Source organism: Cherax quadricarinatus, chromosome 35, assembly GCF_038502225.1.
Source record: "Cherax quadricarinatus isolate ZL_2023a chromosome 35, ASM3850222v1, whole genome shotgun sequence".
Classification (NCBI taxonomy): Eukaryota; Metazoa; Arthropoda; class Malacostraca; order Decapoda; family Parastacidae; genus Cherax; species Cherax quadricarinatus.
The window spans coordinates 20,339,727-20,366,121 of NC_091326.1; the positions used below are offsets into that span (position 1 = coordinate 20,339,727).

General features: G+C 41.9%; 1 protein-coding gene across 2 annotated transcripts in view; it reads left to right on the top strand.

Annotated features, from left to right (window-relative positions):
* Nucleotides 1-1,075: 1,075 nt before the first annotated feature.
* LOC128695098 (sodium chloride cotransporter 69) overlaps nucleotides 1,076-26,395 on the top strand; it is a gene marked incomplete at its 5' end in the record, with an annotated part of 43,882 nt that continues 18,562 nt past the window's right edge. For both annotated transcript variants that reach the window (XM_070091428.1, XM_070091429.1), the window contains 2 exon segments: nucleotides 1,076-1,380; nucleotides 26,130-26,286. In XM_070091428.1, the coding sequence (XP_069947529.1) occupies nucleotides 1,076-1,380; nucleotides 26,130-26,286 (462 nt within the window).

A 26,395-nucleotide genomic window follows, 5' to 3' on the forward strand; every position in this document is an offset into this window, starting at 1 on the left:
TTGGCAATGGAAAATTCTGTGATGATGTATTTTGGAATAACTAGAGAATGACTTCTGATTTTTTTGGTCGCTTTTCACCAGTGTTTCTAGATTATTTTTTTTTTCTGATCAGACATGTCCCCTCGCTGGTGAGCGGGCTCTTGAATTTAACCTGTGCTCCTGTTCCCTGAACTGAGCCTGAATACGTTCCCCCCACATGCGCTGTATAATCGTATGGGTTTAGCGCTCTCCCATGATTATAATTATACTCTGATCAGACATGTATGCTTACGCGCGTGCATGAGCAGGCACAATGACATCGGAAAGTGAGAGATTCCTCTAAAAAGTCGGTTTATTACAACAAAGCCTATTGTAACATGTACACTAACTGTCTCTTATACTTTAACCCTTAATGTGGGGACTACAGCCAAATTTCAACGTATATACACTTGACACACACCATCAACTGTGGAGATAGACACGTAGGGTAACACTGGATATTTTATTAAGAGACTTTTCATCCAATAAGGCTTTATTGTATTTATATAGTATAGCTCTTCCCTCTAGTCTTCATATAAAAATGGCCTAAATTTTATATTACCACAGTTGGTCGGTATTGATATATCAAGGCAGGCAACACAACATTAATACAGTAAAATTATTGTCCTTGGATTATAGGATTGTGGATTACTTAAGTATAACGGAGCTTCAGAGTAGTCGTTTTTATGTAATTTAATTTGTATATTTGTTTTCTTTTGGATGTTTTTTGTTTTCATTATAGGGATAATTATATGTAAAATATTTGAGTTAGTACACAAGTTAGGCTAGGGGCGGGGGACAAAGAAAACGGAGAGCAGGTTATACTAGTATATAATACAAAGGATAAGAGGTGTGTTGGGTATCTTGTACAGTGAAGTAAGTCATTATGCGTACACAATGTGAAGTGTTTTCAGATGGGATTTTGATTAGATGTGAAGAAATAGTTTCGTGGAATGAGGAATAAATGCAGATGCAATGGTGAGTTGTCAGTAATGTTAAATTATTAGGTAATGTTTAAAAAATATTTATTAATGATAAGCTTTTTTCCATGGTATAGATATCGAGGAACGATGTGCGTCTCCGACCTCAGCGCCGTCAGACACAGAGATGGAGTCCCTGACATATCCTCCCAACACAAACACTTACACGGGTACCTATACGGGTACTCACACGGGTTCCCACACGGGTACTCACACGGGTACCCACTCGGGTACCCACTCTACATTCCGTTCCCTGCGTCAGCTGACCCGCGAGGCCCTGCCCAGGCTGGACCACTACCGCAACTTGGCAAGCATCATGCATGCCCCGGGCGCCGGGCAGAGACCCACCCTGGACGACCTCCACCAGCCGCCGCCCGGCAAGGTAAGGTTACCTTAGTGTATCTTTTCCTAATTTCCTGATCTGTCATCCAAGTTCCTGCTATCTCTGAACTGGATTCATGCATTTTAATTTGTGTTAAACTTGCTTATTCAATGAAAGGCTTATCTGTAGAGTAGGTTATTTCCTCTCTTGCTTCTCTCAAATTGACGACTTGTTAACTCACAGGGTTCAGGTTCTTGGGACTGGCAAGACTCTAAATCAGGTGCACCTCCTGGACTGGAGCTGCAGGCAGGGTGCTGTATATACACAAGTTTTTCTGTATATATATATACAGAGAACTTACTTTACCTTATTTCTTAATGTATAGGTGAATAGCTTGGGATCCGGGTACGGTTCTTGAGCGTTAGGCATGTGGTTTTTACACTAGTATATGGATACCCAGGTGTTAGTTGGCTGTTGCGGGTGGAAGTGTACCTTTGATAGGGCTAGGCTTTGAAATGTGATGAAGTATGGCAATTGCTCGTACCCTGTCAGTTGATCTGTTTAAATAAGCACTTTACTCAGCATGTCCTCCGTCTCGTCCTTGCACTTAATACACTGGACAAACTCTCATATATTTACTTGCGTCATGGCCTGTTTTGTACATTTAAACTATTTAGTCGTTACCAGTACATCAAAATTGACGGCTTTGTGTGCTTTACCAACTTTCACAAGACGCGAGGGAGGCTTCGATCTTATGACATCACAATCTTAACCTCAACAACCACTGTTTTACCTTCATTTCTACCACAGAGTAAACACTGACCTCATTTTCTCAAAGCCTTGTACATCTCGTGTCTTCCGCACTACTATGCCTATAATGGCGTCCTTTACCACCATTCTCCCTTCAAAGGAGGGATTGTACTTACCTTTGTCATTCCTCTTTCCTTACTAACAGCAGTTAGTCGGGTTGAAGAGTAGTGTTTATCATGCATATAAGCGATTTTGTCGCCATTGAACATCCCCTTCCACTCCCCCCCCTTTTTTAGTGTACTTCAGCAGAGCGCAACTGCCCCACTTTCTACAATAGTGAAGACCACGCTTCGAACTCTGTTGTTGATTCCTTGCGTATTTCTCTACGTGGGTTTCGTATGTCAGGTAATGAATTGTCAGCCTGAGTTGGAAGATTCCACTAGCTACATCGCAGACTCCATGTTAGATAAGGGGATGGGGGACCGCGATGCTTGTGAGGGGCTCGTGTTTCGAGAAATTCAGCAATAGGTAAAGGCGTTAGAAACTTGAAATTCGAACAGAGAAAGATCCACATATCACACTGCATAAAACACAAAAAATCACATTTTCATTCTAATGTCAGCGTCATGTATACGACGGTCTTCAGCCAAAATGAAAAAGCGATGTTGCTTAAGGGGATTACCCGAAACATGATAGCCTTACCTGACCTCCGGGGTGGTTGTTATTGCAGGAGGGAAAGTTGTGAGGGAGGGATGGGGTTGGAGGAGGATGGAAAGTTGAAAGAGGGAGAAGTGCTTGATCTTTTTGAGGGTTTTGGAGGGAAATGAGGTGTTTGACCTTGCTTTGATTGAAAGTTGAGAGGGGTGAAGGGATGTGTACAAAAACAGCCAGTAAATATTTCCTCCTATGTTTTATGTAGGTTGCGGGGGAGCGGTGCAGGATGTGAAATTTGGTTTAATTTAACAAAATTAGGCTCCTCCGCACTGTACAGCTGCCCTATTCTGTATGGGTTATAGATGGGTATATCCGCAGTGTGCAACTACCATATTCTACGTAGATTACTGTGTGAGTACATCTAGTGATGGTCGTAACGTTTTTGTCGCCCTATATGAAATCGTGCGAAGGTTCCCATACCTCTCTGTCATCACCCCATCAACCTTCCTTGATGCATAACTTATGCCGCAATAAAACACTGAACACATACCGACAAGTTGATGAGTGTCTGAACACAGCCTTTAAAATTTAAATCACTTCGTGTATATATATATATATATATATATATATATATATATATATATATATATATATATATATATATATATATATATATATATATATATATATATATATTATATATTATATATTGTTGTGGGTTGTGCAACCCACAGCAGTCAGCTAATGCTAGCTGGGCAGGAGGCAGCAGGTGTGTAAAGGAACTAAGCCTGTGTACTTAAATATTTCTCCTGGACCCAGTGGCTGTAAGTCGAATGCTCTGACCAGTGAGCTAGGTACTCCACACCCTGGGAGAAGGGGAATGAGGGTTAGGTATGGAAGGAAGTTAAACGTGATTGAGGGTAAGACAGGTGATTAGCAAGGAAGAAAGATTGGACCTGGTGGGAGGAGACATGGGATTTGCATGGTAACATAATGAAGAATATAAAGATCAGATTTATAATAGGGATAATGCATATAGCGTGATCAGAGCCTAGCCTGTTGATCACTAGCACACGAGACAGGTCTTGCCTCTGGTCCAGGTTGCTGGAGCTTTCATCAGTGGTCTACTAGTCTAGCTCAGAGTGCTTAAGGTGTTCCAAACTCACAGGGTGTCCAAGTTGCCGCAATATGGTTCTTGTGATATTAGGGGTGTCCAGCAGAACATGCAAAACAAACCATTTGTTTGTGGTGCTTTTTATTTACAATGACAGTGTAAAGTTTCAGGGTTACACTTTTCCCATTACGACTATTAATAGCGTGTCGGTGTGAGCTGCCAGGGTTGTTATGTGTAACCAGGTGATTTATGGTGGTTTGTTTTGTGAGTGACGCGTCTGGGAGACTTCCCTACTTGCTCTTATTAACATGCATAGTTGTACTCTCCTACTTTGGTTACAGAAGGGGAGGATAGGGTTGATTCATGGCTCCTGAACTGGCCTGGTTTCTCGAACGCTATCATACCTGTACTTGAAACAATACACTGAATTCGCTTCCGCCACTTCCTCATCTAGATCATTGCATATTCCAACCACATCGACACCAAAGAATTTCTTGACGTCTGTGTAGCACACACTTATCCTTGATCCCGGTCCTCTCCTTTCATATAGTCTGTCCACATTAAATCTAGATAAAGTAACAAACACATCGACGCTGACTTGTCTTACAAACGTGATGCAGTGGCCTCGACCTTCACTGTAGTATGACGTTAAACTACACTGGCAGTTTTGTGCAACAGGAAGTAAGTGAACATATTTGCTGTAGGGAAGTGGTCACAGAGGAGCCTCGCTCCTAACGATGAGTAAACTTTAGTGAATAAAAGTGGACGTGAATATTTTTTTCTTTAAAGGGGTACTGTAATAAATGTTTATGGCTCGACTGCCCTGTTTACTTGGTCTCTGTCCCAGATTCTCCAATTTCCAATTTGAGTGTTCCTCTCGGTGAGAGGCTGTCATTACTTGCCCCATCTTAGGCATCATAATCATTTGTCCACTGATTCTTTTGTCTTTCAAATGTGTGAAATGTGTGCGTGATTTTATGTAATCACGAAGAAAATTTATATATAATCATGAACAACTAAAAAGATTTAAAAGAAATCAAACATAACACCTTTGAAAGAAAGGTGAAAAGGATAAATTGTGTAATGTGGCTGCAAACCTCTGCACTTTTTAGATAGAATGAAGAGAGGATACTAGGAAATATTTTTACTTCAGACAGCTGGACAGGTAACCAAGAACGTGCCGTGTAACTCTACTGGAAACTTTGTTTTAATGTATTTATTTTAGAAAAGCGGTCAATGGTTCATTAATATATTTAAACACTTAAATAGTTGTGACCTTGACCCAAGGTTACATTGTGTCGTGTTAGAGCACTTGATTCTCCTAGCTGCTGGCATGTCCAGCAAACTTTGAAGTGACATGTGCTTAGCTCTTAATCAGGAACTGCAGGCTCTCTCTCTCTCTCTCTCTCTCTCTCTCTCTCTCTCTCTCTCTCTCTCTCTCTCTATCTCTCTCTCTCTCTCTCTCTCTCTCTCTCTCTCTCTCTCTCTCCCTCTCTCTCTCCCTCCCTCTCTCCCTCTCTCCCTCTCTCTCTCTCGTTGATAGTAACTCCAGATATTAAAAGTGTGGTGTTGATTCGAGGAGGTGTGAGATAAGAGAGGTAGTGGGTGGGGCAGACATCGGCGTGGACGCCGCGCTCAACGATCGATACCTTCCCCAGGATGAAAGCTATTTGTAGGTGGCATATCCTCCCCGTCCCTCTCCTCCCTCTGGTAGGGTGGAAGGTCAAGGGTGGGCTGCAAGATGGATGAGGGTGTGGCTCACTGGATAGGAGGTTGGATGAAGATATGGCTTAGTGGATGGGGGGGGGGGTTCGGTGAACAAGACTGACTCAATGTATTTAGATTTAAATTCTGGGCTCAAGTGTGGCTCAGTAGGTGAATGCGGTAAGCGCTAAGCTGGTAGGGGTCACACATCGTCTGAAGAATTGAAGGCCATACCCAGGGTATGAGAAAATAACTATAATTTCTTGTATTAGGAACCTTTCATCGGTGACTCAAGAAATCGTAATGACACGATTGCAAACAAACCATACCCCCTTGAAGGAGGAAAAATTAGTACTCTTGCATAAGGCCCGAGGTGCCCTTGGAACACCAAAGATGGAGCTCGCACAAGACAAGTCTAGAAACACAAGTGAAGCCCACCGGTAATGAAGGTCCTCAAGAACGGCAGACTGTACAGGTGTAATTTATGTGAACTTTTAGTTTAATTGTATTATAGGTACTATAGGTATTATAGGTATGGATTATAGGTACGTATATCAGGAGTGTGTGTGCCTACCCTATTCATTGCAAGTTACACGATTGGTATATCCGCAGTGAACAGCTACTGTGCGTAGAATAGAATATAAGAACTAAGGACCACTTTATTTTTGCTTGTTTGTCTAACCTTTTTTTTAAACCTATGGCCAAATAGTTACTTGTCCAGGTGTGTAGAAGCCTCGCTTATCGCAGTTTGTCACTAATAAACAGACAGTCGGTAATTATAGCATCTCACCACCATAACCTAATACTTGTCGGTATCATGTACCTAAGTGTTACTATTAGTATAAACCTGATGAAAGACAATCTGGAGATACCTGGAGGTTACCTGGAGGTTATTCCGGGGATCAACGCCCCCGCGGCCCGGTCCACGACCAGGCCTCCCGATGGATCAGGGCCTGATCAACTAGGCTGTTACTGCTGGCCGCACGCAGTCCGACGTACGAGCCACAGCCCGGCTGATCCGGCACTGACTTTAGGTATCTGTCCAGCTCTCTCTTGAAGGCAGCCAGATGCTTATGTTAAGGAAAATAATGTACTATCATGCTTGTATTAATGAAAATGCTGTAGAAAAACGACTAGCCCCTCTATCAAGACATCGTTCAGGATAACATTTCCTTGGTATTCCCAAATGTAAAACAAGATATGGGTAAAGTTTGCTACTGACAAGCATTAAGATGGAACTGTGCATAATGTTGCAAGGAGAGCTATCTGTCCAAATAGTTGGGCCCTGTGCATCTGTAATATTTTTTACTATGGCTCCAAGATGGCTATACGGTGTATAATAGGAAATGTTTCGATTCTGGAATGTATAGGATACACGAAACAGTATATATATCAGAGGCAGGAGGAGCAGCGAGGGAAAAGGAGCGCGGGAAGGAAAGACAGCCAGCCAGCTGGTAGGATAGTTTATCTGGAGTTTATCTGGAGAGAGTTCCGGGGGTCAACGCCCCCGCGGCCCGGTCTGTGACCAGGCCTCCTTAGGTCAGTGTCCCAGGATGCGACCCACACCAGTCGACTAACACCCAGGTACCCATTTTACTGATGGGGAACATAGACAACAGGTGGAAAGAAACACGTCCAATGTTTCTACTCTGGCTGGGAATCGAACCCAGGCCCTCACCGTGTGAAGCGAGAGCGTTAACCACCAGGCAAAGATTTCGTAGAAGTGCTCGTGATGAAAGAAGGCGGTGTGTAGCTGGTGGTTGTGGTTGAGATGAAAGGAGAGGGGGATTAGTTGTGGAAATAGCTGGAGAAGAAAGAAGTATTTGAAGCAGTGGGTCGGAATGCTGGTGGGGGAGAGATAGAGGTTATTTTGTGGAGGGTCTCGCTCTCTCGCTCTCTCTCGCTCTCTCTCTCTCTCTCTCTCGCTCTCGCTCTCGCTCGCTCTCGCTCTCGCTCTCGCTCTCGCTCTCTCACACACACACACACACACACACACACACACACACACACACACACACACACACACACACACACACACACACACACACACACACACACACACACACACACGAACAATTGATTGTTTGAATTTAATCGAAACATGTGTAAAGTGAGTGAACTCGAGGTTGGGAAGGAAGGACCGCAGGTGGAGTGCAGTTTGAGAACAGTTATCCTCCCATAATGAGGAAAGAAAGCTCTTAGGCTGCTCATCTCGCATCTATGCTGCCTGGCAAGACAACACTTTCCTAGAATGTTTGGGATTAGATTATATACTTTTAGAAGCATGAAAGTATATACATTTAGAAGTATATAAAATACACACATATGAGCGAGAAGGGCTTTTGAGTCATTGTGGCTCATGCCTGGGAAGTCCAGCACTAGTCTGGAGGTCTCGAATCCTTCTCGCACTTCACTACCTGGTGTTTACCTGGGGGATGGTTCCGAGAATCATCGCCCCTAGGGCTCGGTCTCTGGCCAGGACTTCTGGTTGAACGCCTGATCAGTAAACCGCGGCATAGGTACCACATCTGGCTGACCAGGAACTGCTTGCAGGAATTTACCACATTCCAAACTGTTGCGGAATTAGTTATGCATATATGTTGCGTACACACTGCGTACATCAGTTTGTTTATTGTTTTTCTTAATAAATTTTGCATTGTCTCGTTATGGAAAATCACTTGACACAGGATAAGACGCCACCATTGGCATTCACTCCTGTAGTGATTGCATTACGAGTGTCACCATTGTTTCTATGCCAAGCAGTGGCCCTGAGTGTCTTGTGTTGAACTTCAGGGGACATACGATGTAAGGTGAGGCTACTGTTGAAGTTGTGGAACATTAGAGGTGAACACTACTTGTGTGTGAAGAGCGGACTACACTGTAAGAGTATGCGAGGAACACCTGTTGATGTGGGCAGGACGGGCCTTGCAGGCATTGGTAAACGAACGGTTGATGTGCCGTTGGCAGTGAGTGTACTACGAGTCACCTCTAGCGGGCCACAGTATTGTGGTAGTGACCTCATTCATCTTGGGATTCGGATGGTGTGACAACTCAGCTGGTCATGGACTCTCCTACCTGAACAACATTGTTCTGACTTCATTGATTACATGGGAGGAAATTATCAGAACCTATACATCTATTACTAGTAACTTCATTGTTCGAAGTAATTGTGAACCATATACGAAGCTAAAGTATGGTATGGTAGGTAGACTTGCAAGTATAACTATGCTAACATTACTCGTGTGAAAAAAAAATTATGGTAGTAGAACGAGAAAGAAAATGTGGTAGCGTTATTTAGAAAAAATGGAAGCATGACAAGTAACTCATGAATATTTTTTTTTATTTAAATAAGCCGCTGAAGCAATTGTATAGGGGTGTGGGGAACAGGGGTATTTCCTCCATGCTTTTAGCCATTATTTCCCATTTTCATTCACGCCTTCGTGTAGTTCCTCCCTCCATCTCCCTCGGTCATCTCTATACCCTTATGTACCTCCACCACACCCATCCCTACACTTCCTTTCCCTCCACACCCATACCTACACTTCCTTTCCCTCCACACCCATACCTACACTTCCTTTCCCTCCACACCCATACCTACACTTCCTTTCCCTCCACACCCATACCTACACTTCCTTTCCCTCCACACCCATCCCTACACTTCCTTTCCCTCCACACCCATCCCTACACTTCCTTTCCCTCCACACCCATCCCTACACTTCCTGTCCCTCCACACCCATCCCTACACTTCCTGTCCCTCCACACCCATCCCTACACATGCTTCCCCTCCCACCACACCCATCCCTACACTTTTTTTCCATTTCTACCACCTTCCACCTCATCGCTTATTCCTACACTTCACTCCAACTCCAACCAATATTACCTCTATTCCCCTCTCCTTATCAGAAAATCATATATTTGGTTATATTAAAAATGTAAATCATGTGGGTAGTTCTGCGCCAATAGCCTGACTGATCAGGCCATCAGACAGGAGGCCTAATCGGGGATCGGGCAGCCAGGTAGTCAATAGATAAAGGGGTAATAAGGGATTAACTGTAAGTTTATTAATCCCTGAGCTTTGTCTACAGGATTGTGTTTCATGAAGCATATTAGCGCTCAATCTGCCGTCTCCTTATGACTTGGTCTGTTCTATCAGGATATTGTTGTTCGCCCCCCTACTGTCTACAGTTATATTCATTTGTACTGACGAGCTTTCTTTACCATTCACAGTGAGGTTTTAGCCTCAGCTTGTGTGAGGTGCTTTAGTAGCCTCATACGTTATGTGGCCTCCAGCGTGTTAGCTCTGGCATTTACTTCTGCTCACTTGTAAGACCTTTGAAAATCCGTTGTCGTGTAACCTCGTTATTTTATGTTTAGTTGTTAACCAGAGCACTAGGGGAGAGAGACATCAACATACGGAATATACGGAGAGAGACATCAATATACGGAATAAAACATTGGTTTTAGCAGTTTTATTTCGTCTCTCTCTCTCTCTCTCTCTCTCTCTCTCTCTCTCTCTCTCTCTCTCTCTCTCTCTCTCTCTCTCTCTCTCTCTCTCTCTCTCTCTCTCTCTCTCTCTCTCTCTCTGCTTTTCTGTCACATTGTTGAATAGCTATTGGAGGTGTCTCAAGATATATATATATATATATATATATATATATATATATATATATATATATATATATATATATATATATATATATATATATATATATAAACGACAGAAGAGACGGTCTTGTGTTTGGTTGCCGAAACATATGCTGCGATAGTTTTGAAACCATATAAATTTGAGAAAGTCCAGAGGTTTACATACAAAACTGGTCCCGAGGCTGACGTACGAGGAGAGATACTCGGACGACTTAATAGGCTTTAATGTGAGCAGGCGTCGGGAAGGTTTTTAATGCACGTAAATTACATGAACATCCGGAAATGCTTCAGCCTCAGGGTAGTCAGGAACCAGGACACATGCATTAGATACAGTTTCAGCAGTGTTTGTGATAGGACTCAAGAGGCCACAAAGTAGTAATACCGGTTTACGATACCTAAAAGGCAGGCCTCGACACCTGCACACCTCAGGTTCCTTGATGGCGATGAGGTGCTCTTTATCAGAGGATTCGAAACTGTCCTTCCCTTGATCGTTTTAAACAAATTATTGAACACACACACACCTACCTTCCACTACCAGCAGACCTCGACCTTTCAGTGTCATTGTGGCTCCCCACATAAAAAAGGTTCAGTAGTGTTAGCCAAGAGGTGGTTGGGACCGGTAGAATAGTGAGGGGAGTGTAATGGTTCCTCCCGGTAAGTCGAACCTTGCAGTTTGACATAAATGTCTAGTGGCGGGGCCCTGCAGGGGCGGGTGGCGGGCTATGGCTGAATGAGTATTCCCCCCCCCTTGGTCCTTCCCTCCGTTTATCCACGATCTTCCCTCACTTTCCCATACTGTACCCCTACTGTACTTACTCTCACGTTACCCTGGCAGCCATCCATTCCGTTTAAGGACAACACACACAATAAAGTAATGGCCGGGTGTGCAGCGTGGAGGCGAGGCTGGTGCTGAAGGCCAGCCAATGGTAGGTGTTACCCATCCAGGCAGCCAGTCACTGTGACATTACCTGCTGCTCTACTTTATCCTTGGCTCCTACCACTCCATCCGGGGTACCGCATAGCTTACTGGTGAGAGCACTCCGCTCTCTGCATAGGTTTCCGCAGAGCCCAGCTGCTCATGCCCATCTAGCAAAAAAAAAAAAAAAAAAAATGTGTTTTGATTGTTTTGGTTGGCATCCAAGGGAAAATTGTTTAAAACCTGATGGAAGTGTTAATGTTGGGTGAAAGGTATTCATGTACTTAATGGTTTAAAAAAGTTCTCTCCATTCCTTTCGCTCACTGTTTTCACTCCAATTTCCTTCACTTTCCTCTTCATACTCGCCGGTTCCTCTCCTCTCCATGCCCTTACGCCGCTTCTCTCCTTCCACTTCACATTTGTCTCCTTGCAACCAGCTTTGTAGTCCACTTGCGACTCGTACCCCTTGTAACTCATAACCTTGCAACTCAGCCCTTGCAATGTCTGATGTTGAAAATCTTACCCCTTGTCACTCCTAACCTAGCAACACTCACCCCTTGCCGCTCCTAACGTTGCAACACTCGCCCATTGCTGCTCCTAACCTTGCAGTACTCTTACCTCTTGCATCTCTCTTTCCCTTATACAACCCTGAACTTGATGTCTCTCCCCTCCCTATTTCCTCCCCTACCCCGATCGCAGTACGTACTTTTCATTCGCCCCTGACTCCAGAACAAGCTTTTAATAAGCGTTTCACCCTGTGTAAAAGTTATCAGAGTAAAACGTTGTCTCAATTAAAGATTCCTTTTTTTTCTTTATGGTTGTCAGTCATACAAGTATGAAGACTAAAGATATCAGAGTAATAACCGGCGATAAAGATAGCCAGGTGTTGCTTACGTGTCTTATTCGTCAACTTGTCGCTATTGTATACCATTAATATAATACTTATCCACAATACGCCATCTCATTCATCCGCTCCCTCTCCATCCGTTCGTATTGCATTATAGTGGCTTTATTTCGAACTTTGATTTGTCACTGAATGTTTGTTTATGCAGCCAAATAACGGCCACCTTCTACCTGCAGCTCTCCTTTTTGTTCTTAAAGATGAATAGGAGTTTAAGCTTGCATGGGTAACATTTGTTGATGTGAATCCTGGTACTTTGATCCTTACTAACCATCACTCCCAGATCATTATCTGTAACCTCTCCCCCCCCCCACAAACACTAACACCTCCCTCTCTCCCAAACTACCTTCCTTCACCTGCCTAACTTTGTCAGTCCTCAGTTGCCTGTTCTCTGCCTGTGTTTTGGTTTTCTGTCTACTGACTTGATGAAGCTTGTCTCAAATAAGGCTCGTAATTTTTTTTTTTTCACAATTTCGATAGTTGATATTCTAACCAGGCGAAAGAGTCTCATCCCTGCTGAATTTTGTTATCCACATGGAAATGACCTTGTCAAGAGAGCCATGTTTGCTGGTGTGGTAATAACAGAAGTCTACATGTGCAAAAATTCCTGAAGATTATGCACAGCCTAGTTTGAATATCAAAATGGTATGCAGTCTAGTTTACAGTCTTAAGTGACGACGACTTGTGGGGATAGTGAGAGCTTTACAGAGTATTCTGGCGTCACGTTCTATCAACTCTATCAGATTCCCAACAGCGGAAGCCAAGGGGCTTGTCTGCTGCTGCTTCTGCTGCAGTAATTTATATTTTACGTAATATAATGAGTGTATTAGATTAACAAATATCAATGGATAAATAGTATATAATAATATAATGAAATCAGATACATATTTTATAGACATTATTACAATAACAGATATATAGTTAGTCTTTAACTAAGTCAGCAGATAAAAACACGCATTTAAATGCCAGTAAGTTCAAACTCAGCATAAAATTGCTATAATCACTGTAATAACATAAATACTAATGAATCCTAAAAATACATCGATTAATATTAAACAGTGATAATATTGTACCAACAATATAACTTACATTATTAAACACATTTTAAGATTCAATAGGCGTTTTATGTCATTTAACTTGACTGAAAAGAGGATGGCGGGATGCATATATTTAATATAATTCAACTCTGGAACCCGCATCAAACGTGGTTTGTCCTGTCTTTATTTACAATCCTAGCAAGTGCTCAGCTTTAACCACATTGTCCGCCATAGCCTTGGCACCGTGAATGACTACGCTCGCTGTGTAATTATTAGTAAAATTTTCTACTGCTAGTGAGAAAAATAATGATCATGACGAATAAGCAAGAATATCGTGGGAGGAGCAGTTCATAAAATAAAAAGCAGACAACGACACTGTCCGTCATGGAACCACTTATCAGTTTGCAAGTGAAAAAGAAGAGAGAAAGCGAGAATGCGGGTCACGTGCCCCATCATCACATGGTTACAAATATAACGACATTTTTCTAAAACGTAGTTCATTGCAAGTTGTTGTCAACGAACTAGATTTTATTTGGAGTTTTCTCTAGAGCGAAACGTTGTATTGCAACTTTTTTTTCCATTATTGTCAGCAATACACCATTGGTATTATAGCTATCAGTGCTATCATGAGATGTAATTTTAAATCATGAAAACTGCGACTGTGATGAAACAAACCATTTGAATCTCCTGTAGTTACTGAACCCGCAGTGGAAATCTCTACGATATCCTCAAACTAAAATATTTAATAATGGGATGCTATACCCAGAATGTGCGATGTTTCCATTGTTTAATATACAATTGTTTTTAATAATAAAAGAATGACCAGTAGCTAGGATGCCTGCACGTAAACAGAGCTGCGCTGTGTATTTTAAATTGTTCTGTCTTTAAATGTACGATTTTTAAAGTTTATATAACTTAACCTATAAACTGGTCGCTAACCGATTGCCATGCAAATAGGTGACTGAGTTACCTAGCTGATGGGCAAGTGCACACTTAACGTATGGTATTGACTGCATAACTAACTGACGCAAAAAGATGGTGATGTTCGGATGTTTCTCTAACACTTCGTTCATAGCACGTTATATTCACATTCATGACTGTCAGAGAGATCTACAGTCCTTGGGACATGTCTTGATGATTAAACTGGTTAACTGTTAATTTTCTAATTGTGTGAAAAGCTTTCGATAATTTGCTTTATAGATGGTGCTGCATTGTTCCTCTAGTATTTTCCTGGTTACGGTCAGGTAATCGTATTGAAATGATATAATTGGCAAATAGTATTAGTCAGTTAACTATATAATCTTTTGATAATCAGTTATTCTAGTACTTTCACCGCAGAAGTCAGGATAACTAGCACAGATGTTCAAGGAGTTAAAATCCCGGCATCATATGCCGATGTATACTTGGAGAAAGTACGCAAACCTGTTAGGTACCTCTCCAGTCACCAGGTGAGTATCACCCTCTCATGCTTGGAAACTACCCAAGCTTCTGATCCCATGTTGGAATGTTTAACAATATCTTCATCACCAACTCCCTGTTTCAACAGTAGTTTTATAGCGTGAAATGGCGGCATACTGCCGTTTCTGCCTATTTTTTGTTGCGTCAAACGTACTCCCCATCTGGTCTTCTCCCCATCCCTCTTAGAGCCTTATGAAAGAATCAGATGGAAGTTTAGAATAAACCCAATGAAAATTAGAGAGTTTCATCTTTCGAGGCCAACAACTTTTGACCTTCCCCTAACAGCTTCAGTAAAAGAAAATATGTGCTTGATCAGCGCGTATGTTTAACCATGTCCATGCAATACACGGGCAGCAACAGCCTAGGTGACAAACTGGCCAGTGAAGCCTGGTTAAAAGTCTGATTGTGGGCTTACCTCAGGGTTACAGTAGTGCTAAAGTAAAAGTGGATGCTGGCTGGAAAATAGTGGGTAGGGAAATAGACGAATGGTTTGGTCATGTAGAAGTGTGTATTTAATTTTTTATATAAATAATACCATGTAGGGAGCTCCTAGACCAGTGAGAATACATGGTTTAAACCTTCTTCAAGAAACCGGCCGTATCCCAAAAGTTTCTGCTGTTTGTACTGCTACTCTTTCACCCAAGTATTGTGTATTGTTGGCTCACCCCGCAGCTAAGGCAGGCTAAGTTTTAAAGCCTAATGCAAGGTTATAATAATTTTTTTAACTAAATGACCCACCAGTAGTAGCCAAGGTTCAAACCTTGGAGCGTACCCAGTGTACCTACGCACGTACGAACTAAAAAGACAGTTTTATAAAAAGTATCATTCTTCACTAACGTCCCTTCGAGGGTGATGCCTTGACGCTGATAAACTCTTGAACCAAGAAATTCAAACTAGTCGCCCACTCTTTGGATAAAATTTAATTACCTTCCATTCCCTAGGCGCTGTATGATCCCTACAAGTTCGTGAATATTGCAATACTCAACTGTCACTTTCTAGTGTTGTATGAAGCCATATGTGGAAAAGTTATCTATGCAATGGCTATTATAGTTTTTGAGTACTGGTTGGTGCTCGGAGGCAGAGCTCTCTGAATCAGGTTGCTTTGTCGACATTAAAAGAAATATTTTGCCAACTTCTTGTAAGGGCATCGCCAAACTTGACTCCCTTTTGGGGTCTCCCACTTTTATAGTTAATCGTCATTTTCTGCTGCATGTCACTGCTTGCACAGTATCTCATTTAGTTTGTACCTATATCTGATTTATTTTATATGTGTGTATGTTTGACTAAATTCAGATGGTTCCTGTGTCTCATTTTGTCTTTATGCTTCTGTATGTATTTTGTCTGTAAATTACGTCTCTGGTTGTTTCTATGCAACAGTTTCTTCCTTTATTTTAGAGTTGATTCTCTCTCTCTCTCTCCCCCTGCTCCACATTTTCTTCTAGTCATTCAGTTGCCCAAGAACCCATCACCTTCCTTTGACATCATTGCACCCGGCGGCGCCGCCTGGCCTTTGCAACAAACAGCCCTGAAAGCATCATTTTGGGTGTGTTGAAACATGCTATGGCATCCTGCGATTTAATCCGAAGCCAGGAGCACAACAAAGCCTGCGCCAGCCTATCTTACCCTCCCTCTTGCATAAGCAGCAATCTAAAACACTATCGTGTTACAATGATGTTAGGCGCGAGCACGGGGATACCCCGGCAATGTCCAGGTGTAGTAATCCTGCTTGGGTAATGGAGACCTGTAACCGTGAGAATTTCTTATAGATCATTGCAGCCGCAGTGGGTATTAAGATGGATGAAGCATCACACATGCGCACACAGGCACATGAACATGTGCGGGCATTTGTTGGTACACACATGTACGTGTGACTTCACATAGGTGCACACAAGGGCGTGCGTGAGATTGACAGCTGTGTTACAGTTAGTGAGTTAGAGAATAATAACACACACACACACACACACACACACACACACACACACACACACACACACATCCCGTAATATGTAAGATTAGCTAACTTAAGAACTGCTTTCATAAATTTCATCCAAGATTCATTTATGTCCAGTACCAGTCTCTTCGTGACGGGACTGGTACCAAGAGTGTTACAATTGCATGTTCCCGCCTAGCCTCCACCCATGTTTTTAGTTTCCCTCGACGGAAGTCAAGTTCCCACAGTGCACTCCGTCCCTGTCCCACCCAGTCCTTTCCTACCTTCCCTGCACTTCTCGACAAGTACCTCCGTCAGTTGCCAGATCAACCAGGCAATCATCAGACAAGTCTGGCTGTGGGAGTAGTAAAACTCTGGTTACAAGTATTTCACAGGTATCCCTCCCTCCTTTACGCACACCACGTTCTTTCCTGTCATCGTGACTAACTGGAGCGCCTGACGTGACGGTTCTCTATTTCATATTTTATTTGTGGTGCGTCACGGCGCCAGAATGAACGTCAACTGGTGGTGCCTGGTGGCTCATGGCCCTGGGACAACGGTGACGCGGGTGTGGTCACGCTGGATGCACTCTGCCATTTATATGCCTGAGGGGAGGGGAGGGTATGGAAAGCGGAATGGGAGGACGGAAGAGAAACGCACTGATGGTTAATCCGTAATGTTTTGTTCCTTTATACATCCGTTTTACCTTTCTCTTTTCTCCTTTTGTTTTCGTTTCCCTCAGTCTCATTTTCATATTTTGTATTAATTTTTATTCTGGCGTCATGCTATACTAATATTTTATCCTTTACATGTGTGAATGTAACATCCCCACCCCAGTGCAGGCACTGTACTCCCCACCTCCATCTAACCGGTTTTTCTGAATCCCTTTTAAATGTTCCCTTGATCACACTCCAACAGCACGTAGTCATAAAACCCTCCAAGTAATCCTAAAGGTGCACACCACCTCAGCAACTCGTTAACTATTTAAATAAAAATGCATCTGTAATAAAAGAAATTATGAAATGAAACATTTTGATCATAAAAAGTATACAAATACCAATCATTGTACAGAGAGAGTCCAGTGACCTTTCATTCCCACGTCCATGTTAGTACTGTGTCAGGAATTTGTAAGTATATAGCAACTGGCACGATTCATTTAATATTTGTATCACTTCACGCGTCATTAGTGATTTGTTAAAAATTTAGTTAAGTGTGTGTGTGTGGGGGTGGTGGCGTTTGCTTCTCATGTCCATGTCCACATATTTCCTTTATTGACCTCACTCTCTGTTCCTTCATTGACCTCGCTCTATGTTCCTTCATTGCATTCCCCTTGCACTACGCTGCCCGCCACGTCCTGCACACTCATAAGGCAGTTATCTCCCAGTAAGAAGTGCTATACATTCCTGGCTGACCAGGAAGTACCGTAATATTGATCTCAAGTACTCGACCTAGTTCATGCAAATGTTGAACATTTGCTGCAGTATTTTTGTGGTCGTGTGTAGGGTTATGTGTATCCCTCTCTCTCTCTCTCTCTCTCTCTCTTTCTCTCTTTCTCTCTTTCTCTCATTCTGTCTCTTTCTCCTTTTCTTTCTCCTTTTCTTTCTCCTTTTCTTTCTCCTTTTCTTTCTCCTTTTCTTTCTCCTTTTCTTTCTCCTTTTCTTTCTCCTTTTCTTTCTCCTTTTCTTTCTCCTTTTCTTTCTCCTTTTCTTTCTCCTTTTCTTTCTTTCCTTTCTTTTCTTTCTTTTCTTTCTTTTCTTTTCCTCTTTCTTTTCTTTCTTTCCTTTCTTTCCTCTTTCTTTCTCCTCTTTCTTTCCTTTTCCTTTTCTTTCTCCTTTTCTTTCTTTTCCTTTCTTTCCTTTTCTTTCTCCTTTCTTTCTCCTTTCTTTCTCCTTTTCTTTCTTTCTTTTTCTTTCTCTTTCTTTCTTTTCTTTCTTTCTTTTCCTTTCTTTCCTTTCTTTTCCTTTCTTTCTTTCTTTTCTTTCTTTCTTTTCTTTTCTTTTCTTTTCCTTTCTTTTCTTTTCTTTCTTTCCTTTTCTTTTCCTTTTCTTTCTCCTTTTCTTTCTTTCCTTTTCTTTCTTTCCTTTCTTTTCCTTTTCTTTTCCTTTTCTTTCTCCTTTTTCTTGTTCTTTCTTTTCTTTTCTTTTCTTTCTTTTCCTTTTCTTTTTCTTTTTTTTCTTTTTCTTTTTCTTTTTCTTTTTCTTTTTTTTTTTTTTTATTTTTCTTTTCTTTTTCTTTCTTTTCTTTCTTTTTCTTTTTCTTTTCTTTCTTTCTTTGTTTCTTTCTCTTTCTCTCTCTTTCTCTCTCTCTTTTCTCTCTCTCTCTCTCTCTCTCTCTCTCTCTCTCTCTCTCTCTCTCTCTCTCTCTCTCTCTCTCTCTCTCTCTCTCTCTCTCTCTCTCTCTCTCTCTCTCTCTCTCTCTCTCTCTCTCTCTCTCTCTCTCTCTATCTCTCTCTCTCTCTCTCTCTCTCTCTCTCTCTCTCTCTCTCTCTCTCTCTCTCTCTCTCTCTCGTGTTTGTGTCCACGTGTGCCGTGAGAGGCGGCGGCAGTCTCTAGCACCTGTATGGTATTGCAGTTAAGATCGTCTTGAGCAAATTTTAACTGATACCTGACCTACTAGACCTTTCCTCCCTTAACAACCATCTCTCTCTCTCTCTCTCTCTCTCTCTCTCTCTCTCTCTCTCTCTCTCTCTCTCTCTCTCTCTCTCTCTCTCTCTCTCTCTCTCTCTGCACCCCGTCTTCCCTTCCCTTTATCCTAGTTTTGATCTTGCTCTCGTCATGCTATTGTGTAACTACTGCTATGTAAAGAAGTGGTTATAACTTCATGGGGTGGTTATGGGTTCCTGTTGTGGTTATGTATTAAGTAAATAGTATTGTACATAATAGATAATTTAGTAGAGAGCTCTGGTAAGGGACCGACGGTCTGGCTGTCTTAAGATTTTTCCCTAACGAGTCGCTCTTCCCCATGAATAATAATACGTGACTCAGTGGTGCAATCATACAGGCACACTGTCGGTGCGGCACCCGAGCACTGCATTGAGAAGATGAGAACCGTCGTCCTGACAGATGGCAGGCCCAGCTATAGGAATGTTTCACAGAACACTTCTATGACACGTCTGCATCACAAATCCAGCTGTTACCCATCTGTCCCTTCCCACAGCTCCAGAAACTTTCATAAGTCACAGCTGGTAACCTCTCCATTCTGTTGATTCATTGATAGTGACAGTCGTTCATTACGACTTCAATTGAGTTCATGTATATGAATACAGTGTATATACATACACACAGTTGTAAATAATACAGTGGTCATATGGATCAGCACTGGTGGTTCACTTGTGAAAATTGATATTGTAAAAGTAGAAATTATGAATGATGGGGATAGCCATGCGAGATTGAAACCCACTCCATTAATCCAACACGCGAACCCGTTTACGCTCACGCACGCACACACTCATGTGCCCTCACGCTTGTGGACACATTTGTGTACGGGACCCACTGAACCAACTAAGTTCACAAAAGAATGAGATGTCACGAAATTATGGAGGAGGAGGGAAAGGATTGTACTAGGTACCCCCATTATAATAACCTGTTCTAGCACCACCAGTGATTCTCGTGCAACTTTGAAGGTTTCCTTATCAAAGATGTAGAAAATTTTATAGCACTGCAAGAAGCGCTGGGAAGAAGAGAGGGTTGTGAGTATATATTGGGGGGGGGGTGGAGTACTACACCAGCCAGCGGCTAATTACACTGTTCAATTAGCACCTTGTTATGAATTCACACATGCGAGCTCCACTCAGTGGTCATACCAGGAGAAAGTTTTGGGAGTCGTTGGCTGGCTTGATCAAGCAGACTGTTGGTACTAGCCGCAGGCAGTCCAGCATTATACCTTTCGCCTAAACGTTTTCCTTCTTGCATCATGATGTTGATGCGTGTCCTCGATTTTTCTGCCATCCCCGCTTTGTATGAGGCCAAGTATCTGTGCAAGGGTGCGCATATATCGTGCATTGAAAAAGAAGTGATTTGCTTATTTTCGTTAAAATGCACGAAGCATGTACTAGACAGTGATGGGGTTAGTAATATTGTTGTTGCTATTGCAGGCGTGTAGACAGGTTGGGCTAGTGGGTTCGGTGGGTGACTTGGACCTGCCTCGCATGGGCCAGTAGGCCTGCTGCTATGTTTCTTCGTTCTTATGTAGGTAAATATAGTTCGTATGTAGGTCATATGTGCAAGCAAGCAGGACATGGGTGCAGGCAGGCCATACGTAAAAACAAGCGGGACGTGCATACATGCAGGCAAGCATAGGTACCGAATTCAGAGATACAGGAGAAAATGTAAAATAGATGCAGTGAAGAGCAAGAGCGGCATGATATGACCATCCAGCCACCAAGTGATTGACACGTATACATGAAGGTAGGTAGGCAGACGGGCTTCGTATGTATGGAGGCAGGTAGAACGTACAGGCATGGACGCTGACAAGTAGAACATGGATGCCGGCGTGCAGGCAGGTAGAACATGTAGGCATGGAAGCAGGCATACAGGCAGGCAGTGTATGCAGGCACGACATGTATGCAAGCAGGTGATGTATGCAGGTAAACAGGGCAGGCAGGTGTATGACTTTTGGAAATCCTGAAAGTTAAACAGTGATATAATAAACAGTCTTGCCACACAACCACATTCTTCATGAGTCGTCTGACTGTAACCTACCTTGTATGGGGTGGTGTACACGCTCACCTGGTGGTGTGGGGCGTGTACACGCTCACCTGGTGGTGTGGGGCGTGTACACGTTCACCTGGTGGTGTGTACACATTCACCTGGTGATGTGGGGGCGTGTACACGTTCATCAGGATCTGATAATGATTGTAACACGTAGTAATAACGAGTAATTATAATAACCCCAAAACGTACAATCACCTGAGGACAATCTATGTCTTCCGCTCTTTTTTCTCGGTATATATTACCATATAATTCTTTGAAGATGATAATTCCTCCGTCTCCCACATCCTCCTTCAAACTTTTTCCTCCCACCTAACATCTCGGGTACAGATAATGTGAGTTAGGTGTCCGTCTCGCGCTTAGGCACAGAATCAAACCTCCTATTCCTTAAGGTAAATAATCCACACGGGTTTAGCACTTCACATAGGAATCCTCACACATACTTAATACACGCTTGTATTGCTTTGAAACATTATTAAATCCAGTTAAAACTATTTATTGACTTGTGCAGAGGTATATATCATTCACTTCCTTGCAAATAATAAAACCAATACGCGAGCAAATAAAAGTTTATTGCCTGTGTCGCCTTCATGATGGATTATATTTTTGTGAGTACTGAAGGATCAGACGAATGTCGCTCTTTTTTGAATGTTGTAGTTTATAATTTGAAGTTCCTAAATTGTTAATATTATTTAATTTAGCAAAAACGTTGATAAAATATTTAATATAGGATTTCAATAGGATAGTGTTTTAGGGTTGGATGAAACCAGGATTGAAGTGTTTTGACATTCCTCATTATATCTGACGCATAACGAGCCTTCTCTCTCTCTCTCTCTCTCTCTCTCTCTCTCTCTCTCTCTCTCTCTCTCTCTCTCTCTCTCTCCCCCCTTTTGGTGCCTTAGTCCTTGTTGCTTTGGACGGACGATTTCCAAATATATAAGTGCAAAAATTCTAGCTCATAACTTAGTTGTTGACACAGCAGAAAATGTTATGAAGTTTAAAAATCAAGGGACAGGTTCAAGCTGCATAACCTGGAGGAGCTGGAGAGGTTCTCCTCGGATGACGGAATTCGCCATCTCCATGTAATCAAAACCAAAGGAGGCCTCACAAAGAACCCAAGTCTGAGAGTAAATGCAAATATTACCATCAAGTATATCAGTACATTCAACTTGATGTAATTGATCCACTATTGATAAGTCGCTCCATACTTTATGCATTCCTATAGATTTAAACCGAATATTTACCAGCTGTATCCTGCCCAGTCCGCTTGCCAAGTGTCCACCAGCTGTATCTTGCTCAATCCGCTTGCTTACACGTCAACGTGCTTATGAATAAATTTGGAAGCTGCTGTAAAGATTTTGTAGTTACCTGACCCTTGTAACTGTGTCGGTCAAATACACTACACGACAGCCAGTTTAAGTGCCTGGTGGTATACAGGTGGTGACCCTCGTGTAGTCGATAGGCTTTAAACCCAGTTAACCAAACACCCTCATTTCATGCTCTCAGTAGCCTTATGACATCCTGGACTATTGTTAAATCATAACTGTGACCAGGACGGACCGAAACGTAGTTATATTGTTCCTCTCCCAAGTGTAAGTTTTATATGGTTTAAAAAGCTTTGTCACTAATTTTGTGTATCCACATGCTCTCGCGCTTCCGTCCACAGGATGGATATGGGGTGCACAATAAACGAGCCACTTCGGTGGCAAAATCTAAAATCTCTGTCACTAATGAGGATAATTTATATTTAATCAGTAAACATATTAAATGTATATAATTTTAGACTTGGTTGTACATGATCTTTGATTTTCTATAATCATTGCACTAGGTTACAGCTCACAACAGCTACAAGTTAATATTACACTGGGATCGATAACAGTGAATTGCTTCTGGGTGATTACCGCCCTTACCAGCAAGCTTTATGCTTAATGGCATCAATACCTGATTTAGAATCGAAATTCATACTAGTAGTAATCAATATCTGATTATGGTCACTAATAATAATGATCCATTAATCATCATAATTATGATAATGGTAATCAAAACCTATAATTGCTTAAATGGATACTAAAACTATAGCGCACACAAATATAAGTATTCATTGGAATTGATGATTAATCCATATCTTCATAAGAGGTATGTTTTCTAAAAGACAAAGTTCCATATTTGCACAAGTACAACAGTTCTCACGATATCTGGAACGATAAATAATGCTGGTGGTGTGTGCTTTGAATGTGTCATCGGTAATTGATTGTGAGCACGCACCACTTGTTCAGTTCTATGAAGTAGTATCATTCAGTCTGAGCTAAGGTTTGTAATGAGATTACTGATGACGTGCGTTTGTACTCGCCTGTTTGTGGTTGCAGGGGTCGTGTGTGTATGTGTACTCACCTATTTGTGTGTGTGTGTGTGAGTGCAGGGGTCGTGTGTGTATGTGTACTCACCTATTTGTGTGTGTGTGTGTGAGTGCAGGGGTCGTGTGTGTGTTTCTTACCTATTTGTATGTGCGCTCGCCTACCTGTGGGTGCAGGGGTCGATACGTAGCTCTTGGCCCGTCTTGTAAAAGGGTGTTTTGTCAGATATTATATCAACAAAAATGTCACATTTCGACAGATTATTATAGTGTCCACAGAAATGTGAGCATGTAGGGACGATTTTAATCCATCTGTGAACGTTCACATACAATAGCTGACATACTTATAAATAACCCACACTTTCGAAACGTTGTCTAGCGTTTATTCCCAAAAATGGATTATTTATTAAGTGTTCTGTCGACGGTAATGGAGATTTCATTCTTCATTAGGTTACATATTATGTTGTAAGATATTGTGACACACAGGAAATTACTCTTTAAACCTCCGGATATCTGTAATATCCAGGATATCCATTATCATAAATTGCCGCTCCTTCCTTTCTAATTTTTCCCGTATGTCCCTCTTCTATTATCTTTATATGACCCTCTCCTATTTTCCTTTTATGGCCCACTTCTGTTTTCCTCATGAAAACAGGAGTTTTCCCATGAAGAGTTTTGCATATCAATCGTGTGACAAAAAATCAGCAATCCTTCCAGAGGTATTTACCATATTTTAATTTCACTCCTATGACAGGCGGGTATTACCTCCCCGGGTAGCTGCTGTATGCTACTGGAAACAAGGATGCAGCCTCTGGTTCTTGATCTGTTCTATTAGGGTTGGAGAAGGAGCGAGCATAAGAGACTTATTATATGTGAATCCGGATTCTTTATTTGTTTGTACATATTATCGCATGAAAGAACTAGAAGTGAAGTGGATTTGGCTCCACCTTGCTCCATCTGATGAGTGTCTGTTTTCTGTGTCAAGTGTTCCTGACCTTCATCGACCTTCCCGTGCTTGAAGGACAGGGAACGAGACGGTTGGGAAAAGAACGTAAATAGGGGAGAGGTGACTGAAAGGTTGGATACTAGTAGTAGTTGTGCCTGGCTGTTACATCGTAGCAGGTATCACTATGAAAAGTTTACAATACCTACTCAAAATCATTCTCGCACCTTGTGTAGGTTTGTCAGGAAACCACCTTGCTCCATCTGATGAGTGTCTGTTTTCTGTGTCAAGTGTTCCTGACCTTCATCGACCTTCCCGTGCTTGAAGGACAGGGAACGAGACGGTTGGGAAAAGAACGTAAATAGGGGAGAGGTGACTGAAAGGTTGGATACTAGTAGTAGTTGTGCCTGGCTGTTACATCGTAGCAGGTATCACTATGAAAAGTTTACAATACCTACTCAAAATCATTCTCGCACCTTGTGTAGGTTTGTCAGGAAACCACAAATGTTACCTGATGCGGATCTCAGTCATATGATGATTCGCAGTTGGAGCTTTTGGTCATCTGGCTTCTATGGCTTACCGGTCCACTATTCTCATATGACGCCTTGTGTGATAAACGTTCAGATATGAATTTCCTGTTTTTTTTTTTAGGCCCCCCTCGCTGCCAAGTGTTCATGCTAGTTTTTATAATTTACTTATTTGTCGTTTATGTAACCAGACCTAAAATCAGGAAAATATAATTTACAAATTTACAGGAAGTGCTAAGAAATCGGTGTTGGAAAATTACATCATAAATTGAGTTTCTAGGGTTTTATACGGGTAGGTTCTTAAAATAAGGGATATTGTTGTAATTGGATGTAGTCCCCTGGTGACGATTTTAAGTATTAATACTTCGATTATGTTTTCGTATTTTTATTAGGTAAGGGTTCGTGTAACGATTGGCATGCTAGCTTGTGTCTTAGCTATTTTCTTTTCCTAGGACTAGAACCTACACTTGTCTGTGCTGAACTGCAGCTGCCCCTTTCCGACCACAACGTTATTTGTTCGTGTATTTTAGCGTCATCGGTAAATTTACTTGTTACTGTTTATTCCCTCAGTGATGTCGTTTACATAGATTTTATGTAGGTCGTAAAAAACCGGGGTCCCTGTGTGACATCCCTTGTAATGGGTTCCCATGCTCAGTATCGTTTCTCCGGGAATGTCTGATAATTTTTCCTTTATTTTTGTCCCAGGTTATTTTATTCAGGACTTTCATTGTACCCACACACTACTTGTATATATTGTGTGTATTACGGTACGTCTTAAGGTGTTTTGATCCTGTTTCAGAATTTATACTATTTTCAGTGTTGAACTCAGGCTAGTTTCCACTTCTAATACCAATGCGTTGCATACATATCTTATTCACCATCTTGTCTGTATTATATGCTTTTGATCTAATTGTACTAATCAGACACGACACTATCATGAAATCTTGTTACAGAAGATAGCTTGACTTCCTGTTTAGAGCAGTGTTTGTGACCCACAGAATTTGTTACGCGACTTAAATATTTCCATTCCACGCTAATTATACTGATAAAAACCCTGGTGGGCAAAATCTCTCGGATAAGGATACCAAGGTAGTGCACATATCTTATTCACCATTATCCCCCTCCTTCCATGTGATGCCAGTATTCTTACTGCAGTGTTTGTCCACCAGGTGCGAGTGGGACCGTCGAGGGGAACTGTAGAGGAAGAAACTGGCGGAGAAGGCAAGTTCGGTTGGGTGCAGGGAGTTCTGGTGCGATGCCTTCTCAACATCTGGGGAGTAATCCTCTTCCTTAGGCTTCCATGGGTCGTGGGCCAAGCCGGAATTTGTAAGTACACTTTTACGTTTATTTGTTTTAGTTTTTTGTATATCATAATTTGAGAAAATGCTGTATTGCCTAACTGAAATATGGTTGTATTTAAAGAACTTGAAAATGC